The following is a 21,371-nucleotide window of genomic DNA, read 5'->3' as shown; positions in this document are numbered from 1 at the left end:
TCTCTGAGGCGTCTGCCCCCGAGAGGAGAGCTGTGGAGTCTCTGACCTCACTTCCTCTTCCGCCCAGCATTCTGCTCCTCCCACTTACGTTCTAACCTATCAGGTCAAGCAGCTTCTTTATTAAATCAACCAATGACCTTCCTCCATCACTCAGATTGTAGAGGCAGCAAGAGAATGCAATATGGGAAATAAGTGGATATGTGGTTATGGCATGGAGGTGTACTATCTACAAGAGCAAGAAGAAATTCATGATTATATTCTTAATGATTTAATAAAACTCTTAGATGTAAGTGGTTGAACCTCCCGGCTCAGCCACTCTAGGTTTTAACAGTGTCTACAGGTATATGCTATACGATGAGACATCACATTCCCATTTTCAGTGGAACCCACGCCCCTGTCTGTCTTGCATGTGGACTGACTCTCTGTTGAGTCGGGAGCCTGGAATGGCATCCACTGCAGCACAACAGCCAGCTTGTCTGTCAAGGCCTTAATTCCATCATCACAGGTTGATTTTCAAGTTGGTGCCCATTTTTCAGAGTTTCAGATCTAACACAGAGGAGGAGACCCCTATGGCTGAAGTGGCTTCTGCTTCTCTACGGGTTTGTAGGACAGGAAGCATAGCTCACCAAACTAAAGTGCAGAAGTAAACCCTTCTTATATTTGGAGACTTTCTTTTGGGCCTTGGAACTTTAAACTGGTCTATTTTAGAAACAAGGAATTTATAAATTTCCCTTTTCCATCTTAAAGATGATATTAAATCCGTAATTACTCAGAAGCACGGAGTTGTCTAGCTGAGATGAACTTCATAAATTACATAGCTTAACTGGGGTAATTAATGATCAAAGAGACAAGCAAGGGAAGCCAGAGACAAAGAGGAGGCAGGGTTCAGACCTCAACTCTGTGGGCCACAGACAAGAATTTGCCTTTATTCTATGAGAAATAGAAAGGGTGGAAAGGACGGGGTCATCGGATCGTGTCTGTGCGTTTGGAAAATTCCTGTCTGCACAAGTTTTAGGAAGTTGAAGAATAAGAACCACAGAAACAGCATTTCTAGACTCAGGTCCAAAATGAATGTCCTTTCTGGACTTCTTTTTGGACTAAACCTGGAGGCAGTGAGCACTTAAAGACCCCTCCTCCTACCGGCCCTCCAGCCCCCTGCTGCCCTCACTCCAGGCCCCTGCTGCCCTCACTCCAGCCCCCTGCTGCCCTCACTCCAGCCCCCTGCTGCCCTCACTCCAGCCCCCTGCCGCCCTCACTCCAGCCCCCTGCCGCCCTCACACCAGCCCCCTGCCACTCTGCCTTCTCTCTTGAATGTCAGTAACTCTGTTCTGCTTCTAAATGATGCTGTATTTCTAAAGTGAAAGCATTTATCTTGGCTTCATCCAGCAAAAGCACCAGGTGAGAATTTTAGGAAGCACCAAGGGCTTCGGGCGCAGTCAATGTAGTGTCTGGGTCCTGCAGTTCTTTTCTGAGAGTCCACAGACCAGCAATAGTTATTGCTATGCTGGGGCTCAGTAGCCATGAAACACCAACTGGACAAATCTGGAGAGAGATCATCAACACAATTCACAAACCGGAAACAGACTTAGTTTTACTGAACCTTAGTCTGGAATGAGAGTTGAGAGCAACATTTGGAGAGATAAGAGTGCTATTAAAATAAAAAATTTGCAAGTCTAACTAAGTTATTCAGTAGAAAATCAGCACAGAACAAAGTGCCATTTACAAATAAGCTGCCTTCAAGGGAGCTGCCAGCATCAGAGGTTGTGAAGTCAGTGGCATCAAAGAGGCCATTTACCAAGATAATCCTTATAGATTCACAACCATATTCACCTGAGTGCAGACTAAAACATAATTCTGCAACATACAAAATTTCATTTGTCACCTCCAAACAGTGCTCACAAATTGGCTTTATTCATGTTTTACATCCTTCTCATTATAAATTTTATGGTACATTCCACAAGAATGGAAAAAAATCTGGAATGATATTAGCTCTCCTGTTATTTTTAATTGAACATATTATTCTTGTGCTTGAGATGAGAGAGAGGGAGAGAGAGAGAGGGGGGAAAGGGAGGAGGGAGGAAGGGAGGGGGAGGAAGGGAAGGGGAGAGAGCACTGAGGAAATAAGAAAGAATTATGAAATACTTATGGAGGACATTAAAAGAATATTCAGAAGGTGGGGCTTCTTGTCCTGAGTACTTTATCCACTGAGATTTCATGACTTTCCTCTGCATCCAAAGGACTAACTGGGACACCATGAGCAAAGATATCATCAGTAAGACAGATCTGATTGGGCTTTTCTCATAAAAGACACATATAACAATGAACCACAATGCAGTTTGATAAGGATAGCCTTGCAGACAAGGAGAATGTGACATCCAAGCAAAAGACTAACAGAGAAGTGTAATTACCCAGGAGAAAGGGGGAAGAGGGGAGCTTTTGCAGTAGGGGAACTCTGTGCACCTCAAGGACTGGGAGGAGTCTATGGGTATTCACTGTGATCCATGGAGTAAGCACGTGCTGTTGTGTGAAGATCCTCTAACGTCTATGAAAGTCTAATGCTATCCTTTATTAGGGACATTTAGAAAATTTCATTAATGACATGAACATTGTATGTCCACATGCTATGAAAGACAAGAGATCTAATGTAAGACAGATGAAGGTAAATATGACTCTCAGCCACTCAGTTTTTCTGTTTCTAAGCCATAACACAACTATTGTTATCAATTTCTTGTGCAGCCTTCTGGGTATTGTCAGTGCTTATAAAGCCTCTTTGTTTGTGTGTGTGTGTGTGTGTGTGTGTGTGTGTGTGTGCGTGAGAGAGAGAGAGAGAGAGAGAGAGAGAGAGAGAGAGAGAGAGAGATATGAATTGCTTATCAAGATCTTTTTAGTAATAGATAGATTAAATTAAAGAACAGTAAAACTTGAAGTTAGGAGGAAGTTCACTTATTGGGTTCAGTTTCTGTCTTCACTACCCATAAAGTGGAGGGGACCTGGTAAGCCAAAAATGAACACATTGGATATAATATTGCTTGCACCCTGGAACTGACTGCCTGCCTGTAAATGAGGCAGAGAAGCTCTCAGGAATGAACCCTTCTTCCTCAACTCATAACTGAGGGCATCTAGACTGGGAAGGAACTGGATAAAAACATCACAGAGAGCACACAGCTTTAGATTGCTGGATTTGAGCTGTTTATAACACATTCAAGCAAAAATGTCCAGTGAGAATGTGGGTCCACATCTCACTCAGACTGGAGAACTGGGCTACAGCTCCAAATTTGGGAGTCACAGGCTATATGGCAGCAAATAAAGGCGTATCTTAGGAAGCATCACTGAGGAAGAAGGCATGAATTAGAAGAAAAGCTCTAAGGGAACTCTGAAGAATCCAGCCTATTAAAGGAAAAGCAGAAACTGATGGTCAGGCAGTCACCAAACCAGGAGAGCAAGGAAATCTCTGGAGCAGATGAGCCCCAGCAGCGGCAGCACCTTCTAAACACACTGTTTGTATCCACAAACTCTGTCTCCCAAAGTTGCAACGCAAATTTTCAGTGTCCTTAGAAAACGGTGAGTAGGTCTGTCTTATTCAGGCTTTTTATTGCTGTGATAAACACATGATCAAAAGCAACTCAAGGTAGAATAGGCTTGTTCAGCTTCTAACTCATAGTCTGTTATGAAGGGAATCCAAAACAAGAAGCCAAGGCAGGAACCAGGAGGCACCAACTGAAGCAGAGCTCATGGACTGCTTGTTCCAGGATCACATTCTTATACCTGTCATACTACCTGCTTGGGGGTAGTGTTCCCCACAGTGGGCTGGGCCATCCCACATCAATCACTAATCAAGAAAATGCCTCACAGGCTTGCCTGGAGTTCACTCCAATGAAGATGCTTTCTCAACCAGAATTCTCTCTTCCTAGGCAATGGTGACTAGTTGGTGTCATATTTACACAAACCAAACAGCATAACGTCCATGACCTTGAGATACCAGCTAGGGTTACATGTATGAAATTTTAATTCAGAAAGATAACTATACAACTAAGGAAGACTGTAAACTCATCTAGTAAGGCTGGTAGGAAAGACAGTCAACATATCAGTGGGTGGTGCCAGTCTCCAGGCCCATTCTGGAGGTTACCATGAAATAGGAAACAACATCTATGTGATACATAAAGGAAAGGCAAGATTGTTATACTCAAACAAGATACATCTTACCTAAACATCATTTATGATCTCTCACACATATCGGAAGCTACCTAATATTCTTCATATTCCTTTACCACTTAAACTGTAGATTACATTATTTGCAACTCAGAACTCAGATCCATATAGAGTGGTATCATAAAGACAAAATAAATAAAAGTATGAAGGAGGAACAGCCAATAAAATTAAGTACTACCTTGAGGCCAAGCAAGATATTGAATAATAGAAGTCTGGTCTAACAATACAGAGCTATCAGGGCCCTAGTGTGACTGGTTTGTGGGGGTTATGGAATAAAAAAATCTAGCCTGAAGTAGATAAGGGAGAATGTCTAGTAGAAAGAAATAGAGGTAGTAGAAATAGTTCACAAACTGAAGAAAATATAGCCAGGAAGGGCATAGAAAGGTGATAACATAAAAGCCAGAAGGACTGTGGAGTAAAGAGAGAACCGAGCACATTGAAATGCTGGTGAGAAAGGAAAGAGAGAAGTAGGAAGTTGAGCTTGAGGGAGGGGAGTGATTGTGTCAAGTTTCCTCTGAAGACTGAAAGGAATGAGGTGTGGTGATGTGGGTTTCTTTTCTGTATGCTGTGAATACCATTGATTGATAAAGAATCTGCTTTGGGCTTATAGCAGGGCAGAATACAGCAAGGCAGAAAACCTGACCAGAAATATATAGAGAGGGAGTAGATGGAATCAGAGAGATGCCATGTAGCTGCCAAAGGAGACAGACGCTGGACCCTTACCAGTAAGCCACAGCCTTGTGCAGATGTACAGCTTAATAGAATTGGGTTAATTTAAAATGTAAGAGTTAGTTAATAAGAAGCCTGAGCTAATAGGCTAAGCAGTGTTGTAATTAATATAGTTTCTGTGTGATTATTTAGGTCTGGGCGGCTGGAAAACAAAAATGCAGTCTCCATCTATAGTGTGGTTCTTAGATGGGTCCAAGGAGGGTTCCATTCAACTAAAGCTAGGAAGAAGGAAGAACGGGTGGGTGCCAAGTATATGGATGACTGAAATAGAAGCAGGAACCTGAGGGAGGCAGTATCCATTTCAGCTTCATTGACAGAGATGCTATCCACCGAGAGTAAGAGAATGGACTATCCTTGGGTTTCAGATAACCTTTGTGGAAAGGAAGTAAATTGAGACGAATCTACAACACCATTACCAAGCTTAGGGCAGAATCAGCCAGGGAGAGAATCAAGCTGAGTGGACCACAACTGAGATTTGTGTTGTTGTTGTTACTGAATGTTGTATTCATTAAATGCTAACCCTCACAGCAACCTTGTGACCTAGAGGCACCAGACAGCTCTGCTTTTACAGTCAAGAAATCCAGGTCATGTTAAGAAGTTCTCCAGTGTCATTGCTAAATTAGTGATGGTAAATCTGGAATGGAATTACCAAAGATTATCCATGGTTCCTCCATGGTCTGGTCTTCTCTTGAAGTTCAGGCAAGTAACTCCTGGACAGAGCCTCCTGTTGCAGAGAATGCCAAAGCATTCCCTATTTGTTCCTTTCTCTAGCTGTTCTCTGCCGGTTTAAACTGGATTCAGATTGCCAGGCTGACAGAAAATCCATGTTTACCCATAGTCACTTCCCTGACCTCTTTGTCATGGAGATTCCATCTGTCTCCACTCCTGCCATCTATATAAGTGTTTATTTATGACTGGTTAGTCACTGTCTTGACTGAATCCAACTTGCTCAAAATTAAGGAACAGAAGGGCTCATTTGAATCATTGCCTTGTTAGGCTGAATTTGAAAATTCATCAAGTTCAAGAACATTCTTTACAAGAAAGCATATCTTTATTTTTAAATACTAAAAACCAATTTAACAAATATGTATTTGTTTACCATAAAACAAGGATTTCAGTCCTAACAACATTGAAATTACTATAAATTTAGAGTTATTAAATTAATGAAGATATTAGATCAGTACTTTTCTTGAACAATATGGAGACACTTTAATTCCCAGTGGCTCATTTAGACATACATAAATCATCAACTGAACAGCATTGCTAAATTTGGGAATTTTAACCAAATTTTAATGTCATTTGGGAATTATGGCTGCCCAACAAATCACTATGCAAAGACAGCAATTGAACTGTGTTCTCATTTTACCACATGTATGTCTGAGGTATGAACGCATACTTTCATCAGAGCCCACCCTCCATAGGAAAGGACAATTATTTGGAGTGTAGTTAATACAGAAATAAGATGGTTTTTTATTTAGAGAAAAAATGAATATATTCTTACATATTATAAAAATACCAGCAGTCTATTTTTATATCACAGCAATGAATAAGAGATCGAATTTAGACTCATCATGCCCTTGTCTGCTCAGCAGCCCTTCATGCTCATTAAAGGCAGAGCTGGTCTCCCAACTGTCCCTGTATCAAAACACAAGGGACTCCTTGGCTGTGGAATAGTTACTGGCCTAATCAAGCCTGTGCCCTCTGCCACACAACTCAAATCTTTTGCTCTTCTCTGCAGCATTCTTCTCATTTATATCTGCTTCCCAGAATCCAGTTCCTGTCACTCAAAACTTGTTCCTAGTTCTACTGGTTACATAAACATTGAAACCAACACCGGCTCTAATATGACACATCAACCATCTAGTCCCATGTCACCTCACAAGAAATTCCATGATAGCCTCAGGACCATTGAATCAGTGTATTTGTGCAACCTGTACTCATTCTGAACTTCATTACTTTCCAATCATTGGCCATGCCTGATGGAGGAAGGTCATTGGTTAATTAAATAAAGAAGCTGCTTGACCTGATAGGTTAGAACGTAGGTGGGAGGAGCAGAACGCTGAGAGGAAGAGGAAGTGAGCTCAGAGACTCGACAGCTCTCCTCTCGGGGCAGATGCCTCAGAGAGACAAGATGCTCCTCTCTTGCGGGCAGAGGCGAGAGCTCTGCTCTCTGAGGCACACGCGATGAGGCTCCGACCCAGGATGGACGTGGGCTAGAATCTTCCCGGTAAGCGCACCTTGGGGTGCTACACACAGATGATTGGAAATGGGCTAGCCCAGGTGCGAGAGTTAGCCTAGAAGAGGCTAGATAGAAATGGCCAAGCAGTGATTAAATGAATACAGTGTCCGTGTAATTATCTCGGGTAAAGCTAACTGGGTGGCGGGACACAGCCCGCCGCTCCTATTACAACACATGCCCAAGCGCCGACCCTCATCCCCCAACCCTTCTCCATTAACAGATGTCCCCAGGAACATAATAATCATACTATACGAGACATTCTATCTTTTTCAAAACTGATGAATAAAGAGCAGAAGAGAATTGTAAAAGGATTATTACATTTCCAGCAACCAATTGTTAATTAGCCTCAAGCACATTTAAAAAATGTTCATAGAACGTGTGACTTGGGTTTCTTTGAAGGGAAGAGAAAGCTGGCACTTAAATTTAATCTCTCTGCATACCGGATCTTCAACTTAATAGCACTGCAAAAAGTCTTTTTCCTATAAGTTAATTTTTAAAATTATTAGTCATATGTGCCTTACATGTCACTTCAAAAGGATTCTATTCTTGGAAACAGCTTTTTTTCTCTAGTAATTTGCATTTCTATAGTGAAAAAAAATAGTGAATGACTCTTTATATAATACACCTGCAACTGACTTGTTTAAAATGAATTGCTAAATTCTAGCCAGGTCTTTTCTCTCTTACTTTAATAAATAAAAGTATGCATGGGTAACATGCATAGTATTTAACTTGCTGTTCCTATACACATGCATGCACATATGCAGATTCCTGAGGTTACATTTATAGATTTGTCAGAGAATTTACAATATTAACAAATTATATATCTTCTATAATCAATAGTTAGTTAGAATGTTATATAGACCAAACGGAAGTTTGACACAGTAACGTGTCTACAGAAACAACCTGTAATAAATTAGTTCCGGAAATAGCAGAAGATCCGAGTGAAATTAGCTTCAAATATGAGACAATATTATCAACTAAACTCTCAGAAGAATATTTTACTGACTTCCCATCAGTGAATTCTCGAATAAAATCTTGCACAATTTCCCTGACCATAGAATTCATAAAAATATATGAAAACATAATGGCAAGCTTTAACAAAGAACTTATTTTACTGGAAGGCATTTTCTAAAATTAGTTATAGTTAACTTTCTTCTCTAATAATCTCATGAAACTAATGACAAGCAGAATGAGACATACCAAGCTACCTAAGTGCCCGGCACAAGCCTGTAACTAGCGCTAGTATGAACAAGTCTTGAACAACAGCATCAGAACAGCATCCATTCATCAAAGGTGGCAAGATGCCAATTTTGTCAGTGTAAACATGTTACATGCATTTATCTACTAAATGCTCAAATTTCTTCTGATATATTCCTCAGCTATAAAGAAAATTGAAATTATGAAATTTGCAGATAAATGGGTGGAGATGAAATAAAATCACACAGAGGGAGATAACTCAGGCCCAGAAAGACCAACACCACATGCTTTCCCTCCTATTTGTATTCTAGTTCAGATCTTCTCCTTCATGTGTCTTCCATCTTCCACATCATTATATAGTGATTCACCACCACAGAGCACACAGTGGTGCCCCAAGAGCCCACAGCCCTTACGTGCTCATGCAGAAGCCTTCCTTACATTTGCATAAACCCAAAAGCCTCCAAGAAAATCAAATGATGAAAACAGACACTCGGTGTGGGAATCGGAATAAAATAAAGCCATATTCATTTTCTGTACACAGTTTAAGCCAATGACTCTCAACTGATGGAACTTCAGCCCTTCAGGGAAATTATGAAGTCTGGAGACATTTCTGGATATCAGAAAGAGGGAAGCAGGCCACCACGGGAGCTATTAATTTCTAGGGACTTCTAGCAGACCACGTCTGCTGCTAAACATCCCACAATCACAGCGCAAACCTGCCACAAAGAATTTTCGAGACCAAAATACCAATAGTTCAAGTGAAAGACCTGGTTTAAACTGAAACCACTCTGGTATATAGTTGTGTAATTCATCTTCCTAGGCAGAGCAAACTAAGACTCAAAAATTATGATTTTTTTTTAAAAAAACCCATCCTTAGAAAAATATAGATATAGAACTCACCCAGAATAGCCATTCTTAGATTTTAATGTGCATAAGAATCATTTGGAAAACCTTTAAAATGTCAAGCCTCATGGCTAACCCCTTTAAGGAGAACAAAGGCGGGGTGCCTCTGTAATTTGAGCCCCACCTTTAGGGAAACAAGGTTAGAAAACAGACTGTGTAGCAATGCTGATGAGAACAAGCAGTGTGGATGCTGACAGTCCTCTTCGGTTTAGCATACGGCTGGAAAGTGATGGAGAGCTACCTGTTTGTTAACGTGACAAATCTTCGTATCCCATACTTTAAAGCAATGTTTTTCAATTTTTGTGTGCATGGGGGGAAATCACCTGGAAATCTTGTTACCATGCAAATTTTGATTTAGGAATCAGAGAAGAAAGTACAGCATTCTAGGTGTCTAATGAAGCCCCAGGCAATGCCTGCCATTGCTGGTACTTGGACCCTGTATTGACTACCTAGTACCAAAGTTTATTTGTTTTTTAAACAAAACTGTCAGGAATATAAAACCAGGAGTAGTTTTTAATGTGGCACAAAATCGACTCCTACATTCTCATTTTCGACAGCAGATGTAAATAGGTAATAGAAACGTTAGCTCTGCTAGAGAATTGCCTCCATGAAACAGAAGCTTAGTGGTGTTCTCCTCATGACTGTGTGACTAACAGCACTCTGTGCCTAGTGACAGTTTCCTGCTGTCCTACATCTTCCAGCTTCCCTTGTGGAGTGCAAAAGTCATTCTACCCTTATTAGGGGCTGCATCCCATTTTCCTCTATAGGTATTTTGACAATTCTCAAACCTGGGTGACAAAGATACTCCCTTGCCATGAATAAACGTGGTCCAGCCTAAGGTCACACCAAGCCTTTTTTTTTTCTTTCTGCCTCCCATCACTCTAGAGCCCCCCATTAAATAATCTAACACCTAGCACATAGTATGTGCTTAAGAATTACTTAGAATAAATGGGTGCTAAGCATTGCTTCTCTATATTAAGCCCAATGAGAAAAGCCACTCATAAAACAAATTCCCAAGAGTTTGTAGACCCACCAGAGGGAGAACAAAGTGCTGTATGTAACAGCTAATCACTATTGATAACTGAAGTCCTTGTTTCTTCTCTGGGCAGCATGCGGAGCAATCATGAACTCCAGTATGATCAAGACTGTATGTTTAGTGAGCAGTGCATGTGTAGGGGAGACATTGCCTACATGGAGAGTCACATGCTATGGCACACTGGCTCAGGGGATACCTGACTCAGACTTCTGCTGGCTTAGAGAAACCATGCATAAGGAGAAATTCAGAAAACCTTTCTCCTTATCAAGTTTGAGTTTAAAATATAAATGTTTTCATTTATTTTAGAGGAGAGAAATGTGCTTTATTAAAAAGAACTATCAAAAATTCTTCAGATATTTGTTAATCAATAGTGGCCAAGCTTATGAATGAACGGAAACTGCTTTTGAGGCAGAGGACACTTCATGTGACAGGAAGTAAAGGGAAAAAAGTCAAGAAAAGATGCTGAGAAGTTCACGGTTAGTTATTTTCAGAACGTCCACACTGAACTGAAATTCCTGGGGAGAATGCAAGCCTATGATAAAGATTCTACAAGGCTGATTGTGGACTGTTATGTTAGATCCTGGAATACTGTAGATCCAGGGCCACACGGGCTAGCGTATTCTCCTTAACAGTCACTCACTGCTCACTTCTGTGTTGAGCCCAAGATCATTTTGATGATCAGATAAAGATTCTTGGAATTTATTGACTTAGCAACCCTCTCCTTTCCCTTCCTCATGTGGGCAGGCCTCGTCCAATCCGATGAAGTCTGAGGAGAGGGAGGCCTCCCCTGTCTGTCTGCTGTCCTTGGGGAGATAGTTCTAAGACAAGCTCTTTGAGCTCTCTGACTTTGAACTCAGATTACAGCTGCAGCCTTGATTGTTCCCCCAAGTCCACAGTTTATTAACTGCAGACCCTGGTCCTTGTCCACTTCCACAGCCTTGCCAGCTAACCCCTCAGAAGAAATCACACTGTTTCTGTGTGTACATAAAATCTAGACTGAACAGCATCCTTGAACATTTTTCCTTAAGAAACATTATCCTAACATACCACAGAGAGCGCATCATTAGCTATAGCTTTGAAAGCTGCCATATCTGTTAGGCGTCCCTAATTAATCCCACAGGGCTTAAGTTCTCTGGGTCATTCATCCCAACTGTATTAGTAGACCTCTCATTAGTTCCAGTAAGGACTCTCGGGCTTCCCTTGCAATCAAAGAATTCTGCTCATTCTGTATTTTCTTTCCTATAGAGCAACTCTTCAGGGCCCTCACTCTGTGTATTCTTAGAGGAATCAACTCATTTGCTCCTACATTGCATGGTTAATTATAAGCTGGTATTGCCTGAGTCAGGAATTCATGACTAAGAGAGTTAGCTGTGAGATGACAAGTAGCTGAGAATCAGGGGGGAAAGGGAAGAGAAAGGAAGGGGAGGAAGAAAGGAAGGGGGAGGGAGGAAGAAAAGGAGAGGAAGGAAGAACAAAGAAAGAAGAGAAGGAATGAACTGAGAGAAAGAAACACTAGAAGAGGAGAGAGGGAAGTGACGCAGCCCTAACCCATCATATCTCTAATGCCAACAAACTGTCTTACTGTAGAACTGCAAGTTGATTCCTATGAAGGTAAAATTTTCTTAACATAGCTACATTAGAATATTTTTATAAAGAAAAATGCATATGATTCTTCTCTCTGAAAAACTGAATAAGTAAATTAAAAGCGATAAAATAGATTAAATGTGGTAGAAAGAGAAAACTCAGCAGAGATTGAGGACAGTGCAGATTGTGGATTCTGAATTAGCTGATTGCTATCTGGGTAAATGATTTGGGGGCAAGTCATTTGGGATTCCAAGTTCATCAGTTTTCTCAACTATAAAAGAGAGTATAAAAATAAGGTGCAGGGATCATTTCAGAAGATTGCATGGAAGGACATAAGAGCCAGCATGGTGACAAGGAAACAGTATCTCTGGACACAGCAGGATAGCTGTTTACATGACCCCATGGTGGTTGTGACAACATGCACACACTATCTGTGAAAGATCAAGCTAGAAAAAGAAATTCCAGCATGGAAAGGGGAGGCAAACACAAAAATTCCACTGCACCTGAGGAGTGATTGGCAGTTGATAGCTGCTGGTAGAGGGAGAAAGTCAATTTTATTTAAGAGTACAGCCTTTTGGCCCAGTGGTGGAATCCTAGCACTTGGGAGGCAGAGGCAGGCAGATATCAGTGAGTTCAAGGCCAGCCTCTTCTACAGAGTGAATTCCAGGACAGCCAGGGCTACACACAGAAACCCTCTCTTGAAACACACACACAAAAAAAGAGTTTGGCTTTTAATAAGTAGACCCCAATCACAACGATTCAGTGAGAGGACATACATTGGAGAGGACATGGGCCACATACACTGGACTTGGTGGTTTAAAATAAGTACTTTTTACTATTATTATTATTATTATTATTATTATTATTATTACTATTTACAATAACAGATGCCCCTTTCACACATATACACCAAAAAAATCCCACACAAACAAATAAAACAGATATTAGAATGATAAAGACTGAACCAACAAATCAAAAAAAAACTTTCTACCAATAATGAGTTACGTACTTTGGGTTTCAGACTATACCAGATTCTTACACACACACACACACACACACACACACACACACACACACACACACACACACACGAAGAAATGAACTTCAAAATTCAGCACTAATCCACCAGCGTCTAGTTTCTATAAATCCATGTGGCATCCTGTTATTTACATGATTCACTTATAGGAAACATTTTCTCTTCTTAGTTCACCATCAAAGGCTCTAAGAAGTGTAGGAATCAAGGAACAGCTTCTTCACTATAATCCACACGGACAGATGTGGCTGTAATTTCCAGGACCCACAGCCCTGCAGAGAAACCTACTGAGTGAGTTCTGCAGACTGGGCCAGAACTCCAACAGGACGATCAGAGGTGAAAGAGGAGATGACCTCAAAGCACCATGAGGCTCCACAATTTCCAATCAAGAATGAAAACTGACGTGTAGCAGAGAACCATTCTAAAACACAATCCCCAGCTGAGCTTTGGACAACTTTTAGAGATCACTTGTGAACTGATAAGAGAGGAAATGAGAGATAAAGTACTTAAAAGCATAGGACGGAAGTGACAGGAGAGCAGGAACTGGGACTGGGTGGAGATAAAGTCATAATTTCAAAGGGTAAATGCGGTGAATACAGATTTCAGAAGAGACTCAAGTGCCAACACATATTCTAATATTGTAGTCCTTTTATATCTAAAAGCTGGGCAAACTGTGAGGCCATAGAAGTCCTAGTTTTATCCTTATCCCATTAGCAGTATGTCCCATTGTGGTTTTGTCGTTGTTTATCAGTCAGCTTCTGCTACAGTTTTCTGGGTGAAGGAGCCCCAGTTGGGAAAATGCCTCCATCACACTGATCTGTAGGCACATCTGTATGGCATTCTCTTGATGTGGGATTGATGTGGGCAGCATCAGTGCACTGGGGATGCTTCCACCTTTGGGCTGAGGGCCCTGAGTTGTGTAAGAAAACAAACTGAGAAGCCATGGGGCCAAGATGTAAGTAGAGTTCCTCCATGCCTGTTTTCTCTGTTTCAGTTTCTTACTTGAGGTTACTACCTTGGCCTTTGTCAATGGATTGTGACCTGGGACATGCAACCCAAATAAATCCTTGTCTTTCCAAGTTGCTCTTAGTCATGGTGTCTTATTACAGCAGTAGAAACCCCAACTAATCTACTGTAAAACTCACTGAAAAAACAAGGAGGGAAGGAATTTCAAAGGACAAGGGCAAAGGGTCGGTAGCCAATTCCTGTACATCTCCTCCTTTCCCATCCTGTCTCTCTTCTTGAGACCTCTGTCTTCTGTGACATGCTCTTCGGGCTACAAACTGACTCTACCATCAACTGGCACAAAATCAGGGATGCTCACATCTCCTGTGTCATCTTCAGTCTCAATGCCAAGGATACCTTTTAGTCTTACTGAACTTGTCTTGATATCCGTGGCTTTGATGCACCTTGATTCTACCTGCCAGGGTTGGCATGTTGAAAATCCATGCTCTAAACTCCCATGTTAATGGGGCCTGATGATGACATGATGAGTTTCAGGGTTGACTTTATGGAATGGAGTGAGCATGTTTTCTCTGTCTCACCATGTGATACCTTTGACCCTATCATGATGAGGAAGGAAGATCTTCACCTGACATGGTCAGGAATCAGTGTCATGCTCTATGTACTTTTTAGGCCCCAGAAGTGCAAAGCAAATGCAGCTCTGTTGTTTGTAAAGGAACTGGTCTTGGGTATTCTGCTGTAGCCACAGAAAATGTACTGAGAAGCATTCAGTGTTTGTTTGGGATCCACATTTTCATTGGGATTCTAGGCCATTGGGTTCTACAGCACTTCCTGCTCTTCTCTTTCCTCCTACATTTTATCCATGATGTCCCTTTTTTCCAGGAAAGTTCTCTAAGTAATTCCTTCTATTGACTCAAGAGTCATTTATATATTTGAGAATCTCAAATTGTATATCTAGCCTTAGCTGAATGCCACAACCACACACATTTAAATAAATAAGCCATAAACAGAGCCAACCCAAGACAATTTTCCCAGCTCCTCCCTTAAGTGAGCCACATGAACATTCCCTGTTTTTTGGCTAGAAACCAGACAATCAACTTCCATGCCACTCATCATCTGCTATCACAGGTATAATCAGAACCGGGTAGCCTTTCTTCATGGATGTCCTTACGTGCATCCACTTCTCCACTATCATTGTATCATTGACAGTTTCCCAGCATGCCATTTTCCCCAGTATGACTCTCAGCTGAAGTGAGTTACTCAGGACCTTTGTACCTCAACGATGCCCCGCAAAGGTTTGCATATGTATGTCTCTTGCAAGCTCATATTTTGGAATACTTTGTCTTCAGCAACTGTCACTGGTAGGAGAGGTTATGGAACCTTTGTGATGGGGTGTCTAGATGCAAGAAGCAGTTCACCTATAGAAGAAGAGCTGAATGTTCCTAACCCGGCCTGCTTCTTGTCCTGTCTCTTCTTCCTGGCTTCCTACACTATGTAGCACCTGCCCCACACTCCTGCTGGCCAACAGTTAGCTGTTCCTGCCACTCAGTCCTCCCTCTCTGCATAGTGGACTGGGAACCCCTCCCCTCCAGCTTTAAATTGTTACTGTCAGGCGCCATTGTCACAGTGAATAGAAAAGTAGATGAATATGCAACCTTTGACCCCCAGGACTCTACTTCTCACCCTGCCTCTCGGCCTCCTCTCTGCCTCTCACTCGGGCTGGCCTTCATCCCCCAAGTGCTTTTTTCTGCCATGATGTCTGGATCTCCTGCATAGGAGACCCCGTCTCTCCCATCCTTCCTTTCAAGGCTAGCTGACTTCACTCACCCTTCAAACTTCACAATTGTACTCTGCAAACAAAATTTTCCTAATCACAACATGAATCTAGACCCGACTCCTAGTAATCTATTTCTCCGTCAAGGTGCTTGCCACATTTCAGTAAAAAGTTATTTAATAATAGATTTATTGTCTTCCTTGCCTGAGAGAATATCAGCCTTGTGTTTCTCCACATACGACTTCACATTCAGCGCTAACCTTGTACAACAGAGCCATTCAATAAATGTGTGTGAGATGCATGAATTCGCTCCAGCATTTACTGATGCTGTGGGAGTGCTGAGAAGGCACGCTGTCATCAAAATCAATAACCTCAGTTACAGCTGTAGCATTAAAACAACCTCACAGATTTAGGGAATAAAATGTATGTCTCTTACAAACTATCATTCACTTACTTTTAACGTAAAATCTATTTTTTTTTTAAAACAGGGCCAAAGCTCCAGAAAAACAGGACTTGTAAGTATTACGTAACACTGCATCAAAACTGAAAATACATATTGCCTCTAAAACGTCAAAACAACCAACAATTAAGCAACATTGCCAGAATAAAAATAGAAACCAAATTTGATAAAAATATTGTCAATGAGGGCTGGCAAGATGGCTCAGGCCGTGAAGGTCCCTGTTGACAGGACCCACAAGGTAGAAGGAGACAACCAACTCTTGCAAGTTTTCCTCCAACAACCACATGTGCACTGACACATGTGTGCATACAAGCAAGTAACACACACACGCACACACAAATATTAGCTCCATTGGTTACAAGCTTGCTTACACTGGAGGAGTTCCTGGGTTGGATTCCCAGTACTGGATAAACCAGACATGTTACCACAAGACTATACGTGCCAACTCACAGTTTTGGTTGATAGTAGAATATAGTACTAGACATTCAAGGTCATGTTCGGTTATATAAGGAGTTCAAGACCAGACTGGGGATACAAGTGACCAGGCCTCAAAATAACAACAGAGAAATAGTTCCCTAAATAGACCAACACTGTGTAAATAGGCAGAGGCATAAAAAGATTAGGCATCCTGGTGTATAAAAATTTCAAAACTTCCACCACTTCTTTCAAGAATTTTCTTAGGTTTGGGGGATATTATCTTCGAATGAGCAAGAAGATAATGGTAGAAAACATTATCAGCATGATGCCGTTAAGGTGGAAGCAGCTAATTATGTGTATACACACTTGCAGGTGAGCAAGCACACTGTGTATTCCCCCATCGCCATCGCTGTCCCCTTTCCAACTCAGGCCACCCTCATCTTTATGCAACCTTTTTCTGTGTTCTCTGTAAGTGCACAGTTCATCTCCCGTATTGCCACCAGTTTGTCACCTGTCCCATATAAGTACAAGCATATCCATTTGAAACCATAGCCCAAATTCTTGGACACCACACGAGTGCTGACCCCAGCTAATCCTCCAACTGAATCTCCTACGTTGCTTTTACCATTGCATCACCCTCTTTGTTTCTAGAGCATCCCAAGTTCGTTTCTACTTAGAACTTCTCCACACGCTCTTTCATCTAGTTGGAAAGCACTGTCCCAGGTCTTTTCGAGTCTGCTCTTTATCGTCAAGAGACCTGAAGGACAGCTCCCAAGGCTGAGCATTCCACTTATGTGAATCCCTGTCATTTTCAGCACAACATCTGTTTCATCCCTTCCCATGGTTTTCTATCACCTGCAATTATCTTCTACATGGTTACCAACTGACTCGGTTCTACTAGTGTGCAAAGTTCCTATGCAGGAGAAGTTACTAATTTTTCTCACTATTTCTAATTCCAGTGCATAGAAAAGTGCTTGCTACATACTGAATGTTTGCTATATAAGTGAATACAGTTAAAAAAAGAAAAATCAGTTGCCCTCCTTTACACAGATGATAAATGGGCTGAGAAAGAACTCAGAGAAACATTGCCCTACACAATGGCCACAAATAGCATAAAATATCTCAGAGTAACTCTAATTAAACAAGTGAAAGACCTATATGACAAGAACTTTAAATCTTTGAAGAAAGAAATTGAAAAAGACACCAGAAAGTGGAAAGATCTCCCATGCTCTTGGGTAGGCAGAATTAACATAGTAAAAATGGCAATCTTACCAAAAGCAATCTACAGATTCAATGCAATGTCCGTCAAAATCCAAGCAAAATTTTTCACAAACCTTGAAAGAATGGTACTCAATTTCATAGGGAAAAGCAAAAAAACCTAGGATATCCAAAACAATCCTGTACAATAAAAGAACTTCTGGAGGGATCACAATTCCTGACTTCAAACTCTACTACAGAGCTACAGTACTGAAAATAGCCTGGTATTGGTATAAAAACAGACAGGAAGACCAGTGAAACTGAATCGAAGACCAATTTATTAATCCACACACCTTTGAACACCTGATTTTTGACAAAGGAGCAAAAAAAAATCAAATGGAAAAAAGAAAGCATATTTAACAAGTAGTGCTGGCATAACTGGATATCAACATGTAGAAGAATGAAAATAGATTCATATCTATCACCATGCACAAACTCAAGTCCAAATGGATCAAAGACCTCAACATAAAGCCAGCCACACTGAATCTCATAGAAGAGAAAGTGGGAAGTACAATTGAATGCATTAGCACAGGAGACCACTTCCTAAATATAACCCCAGGAGCAAAGACACTGAGAAAAACAATTAATAAATGGAACCTCCTGAAACTGAAAAAGCTTCTGTAAAGCAAATAACGTCACCAACAAGACAAAATGACAGCCTACAGAATGGAAAAAGATCTTTACTAACCCCACATCAGAAAGGGGTCTGATCTCCAAAATATATAAAGAACTAAAGAAATTGGTCATCAAAGAACAAATAATCCGATTTAAAAAATGGAGTACAGTCCTAAACAGAGAACTCTCAACACAGGAATCTAAAATGGCTGAAAGACACTTAATGAAATGCTCAACATCCTTAGTCATCAGAAAATGCAAACAAAATAAGTCTGAGATTCCATCTTACACCTGAAAGAATGGCCAAGATCAAAAACACTGATGACAGCTTATGCTGGAGAGTTTGTGGGGAAAAGTGAACACTCCTGCATTGCTGGTGTGAGTGCAAGCTGATACAGCCCCTTTGGACGTCAGTGTGGTGATTTCTCAGAAAATTAGAAAACAACCTTCCTCAAGACCCAGCAACAACACTTTGGGGTATATATCCAAAGGATGCTCAATTGTACCACAAAGACATGTGCTCAACCATGTTTATAGCAGCATTGTTTGTCATAGCCAGGACCTGGAAACAACATAAATGTTCCTCAACTGAAGAATGGATAAGGAAAATGTGGTACATTTACACAATGGAGTACTACACAGCAGAAAAAAAATTATGGCATCTTGAAATTTGCAGGTAAATGGATGGTTCTAGAAAACATCATATTGAATGAGGTAACCCAGACCCAGAAAGACAAATATCATATGTATTCATGCATAGGTGGCTTTTAGATATAAAGCAAAGAAAAGGAGCCTACAATTCACAATCCCAGGGAACGTAGACAACAATGAGGACCCTAAGAGAGACATACATGAATCTAATCTGCATGGGAAGTAGAAAAAGACAAGTTATCCTGAGTAAATTGGGAGCATGAGGACCATGGGAGAGGGTGGAAGGGAAAGGAAGTGGAAGGGAGGGAAGCAGAGAAAAATGTATAGCTCAATAAAATCAATAAAATAATATAAAATTTAAAAAAAGAAAGAAAAAAGACCAGATGGTCAAGGTTCAAGAAGACATATGCATTTGTACCATGAATATGCACATTAATAAGAGGAGAGCTCATTATATATAAGGCTCTTAGCTGTTATGATGAAAATACATATGTCTGCCAAGAAAATTCAACTGTGTGTTGAGTAAGAATAAAAATCACTAAGTAAAACCCATTTCTTGTCTAAGATCTATTAAAATGAGGAAAATAAATTTGCATTATAAATGGGGCGGAGAGCCATGAATTCTTCATTCTGCAGAAATGGAAGGGTCCCTTTAGGGCTGAATAAGAGGCACTGAAAGAAAACCCTCATCCAACCAACTGCAGCTTTCAAATGAATACTACTTTTCATACAGAGAAAATCTGCCCAGTTCTAAGGGAACCGGTACAGGGTGGTTTCCCCAGGACTAACCAGTTCTCATAGGAATAAACACAGGTAGCTGACATCACACGCCATCTATCTTCAGTGGAGTGTGCCTGATAGCTGCAGGGGTAAGACTTGAACCCTCTAAGTCCTCCAATTACCCAGTGCCCCCAGATCAGTGTTCTCATTTTGTCATATAGTTAATGATAGCGATTTAAATGTGTGCCCCAGGGAAGAGTAAATTTCAGTGTCTGGAGACTTTGGAGGTCTACCGGAGCACAGCTGGAGCCAAATAAACTACATGGCCTACTCCCTGTGTTTGCATTGTGTCTCTGAGATAACAGACTACCTTGGATGTTAGTCAATATTTTTTTTTTCAAATAAGCAAGAAATAATTTTCTCTATTGGATCTATTTATTAAGTACCAGAGTGCGTGCAGGCAACCACAGAGGTTACAGACAGCAGCAAGCAAGAATAGCGGTAGATGCTTCATCTTTCTGTTAATTGCCTTTGTTCCACAACAGTGTCTGGGAAGTCTGACTATAATTCTAACTGCAAGCCACAGTAATCATGTCAATATGTGAGCCACCTGAATATCTAATTATGAAAAAGAGAAGGCAATTTCACAGTGGAGACATTGTTCTAATTCGAGAAACAGCCATATTAACTTATTAGCAGATAGCTGGAAAAACTTTAATTTGAAAGATAATTATTTTTAGCTGATTAATATGCTTCAAATTAAACTCACTGCTTTTAATGGGCCCATCAACTTGACAACCTGGGAAATTAATAAATTTTACATGCAGTAATCCCAGTAAATTTATACAGCCAAGCCCCACATCATTGTAAGGATTACCTTCACAATAGGCATTGTCCTCCCGAAGAGGCCTGAAGCCATCCCTGCAGCTGCACACAGCCCTGTCGTTCAGGTTCCTGCAGACAGAGTTCTCCATGCAGGTGTGCTTCTCCGAACAAAAGTCATAGCCTGTAAGGACATGTTCTGATAAATGAGACAATGGCAAGACAAGCTGCTCCATGGTTTATTTTTTTCTTTCCTATTAAAAATAGTTTTTCACACAATGTGTTCTGATCACAGTACCTCCCCCATCTAGCTCCATTCCTTCCTTCTCTCTCTCTCTCTCTCTTTAGAAAATAAACAACAAAGACAAAAAGCAAACAAACCAGAATTTTTAAAAAGAAGGAAAGCAGAAAGAGTAGTTTCTGTTAACTTTGAAGCTATGTTCTCTAAAGACCTTTTACCAGGTTTATTATTTGACAGTTTCATACATATACGTTACATATTCCCATTGCCTACGTCCCTACCCTTTTTGTCACCATCATGCCCACAGCCAGTCCCTTTCTCAGGCTCGTGACCTTAGGTTTTGTTTTGTGATCCATTTAGTTTTACCAAGACCATCTGTGTGATTGAGGTCATTGTGGTCACACAACTGAAGAAAATGCCTACCCTTCTTCCTGAATCAGTTAGGAACAAATAGCTCAACCACGAGGAGTAGGTACCTGACATCTTCTCCCCTCCATACCCATTTTTTTTTTTTTTTTTTT

At 40.9% G+C, this 21,371-nt stretch overlaps 1 protein-coding gene across 2 annotated transcripts in view; it reads right to left on the bottom strand.

The window, feature by feature from the left end:
- Nell2 (neural EGFL like 2) overlaps positions 1-21,371 on the bottom strand; it is a 338,769-nt gene that overhangs the window by 152,566 nt on the left and 164,832 nt on the right. For both annotated transcript variants that reach the window (XM_005354010.1, XM_013348697.2), the window contains one exon: positions 20,665-20,793. In XM_005354010.1, coding sequence (XP_005354067.1) covers positions 20,665-20,793 — 129 coding nt within the window. The remainder of the gene's footprint in view (positions 1-20,664; positions 20,794-21,371) is intronic.

Source organism: Microtus ochrogaster, chromosome 15 (assembly GCF_000317375.1).
Source record: "Microtus ochrogaster isolate Prairie Vole_2 chromosome 15, MicOch1.0, whole genome shotgun sequence".
Taxonomy (NCBI): domain Eukaryota; kingdom Metazoa; phylum Chordata; class Mammalia; order Rodentia; family Cricetidae; genus Microtus; species Microtus ochrogaster.
This window is presented reverse-complemented; position numbering and strand designations above follow the sequence as displayed.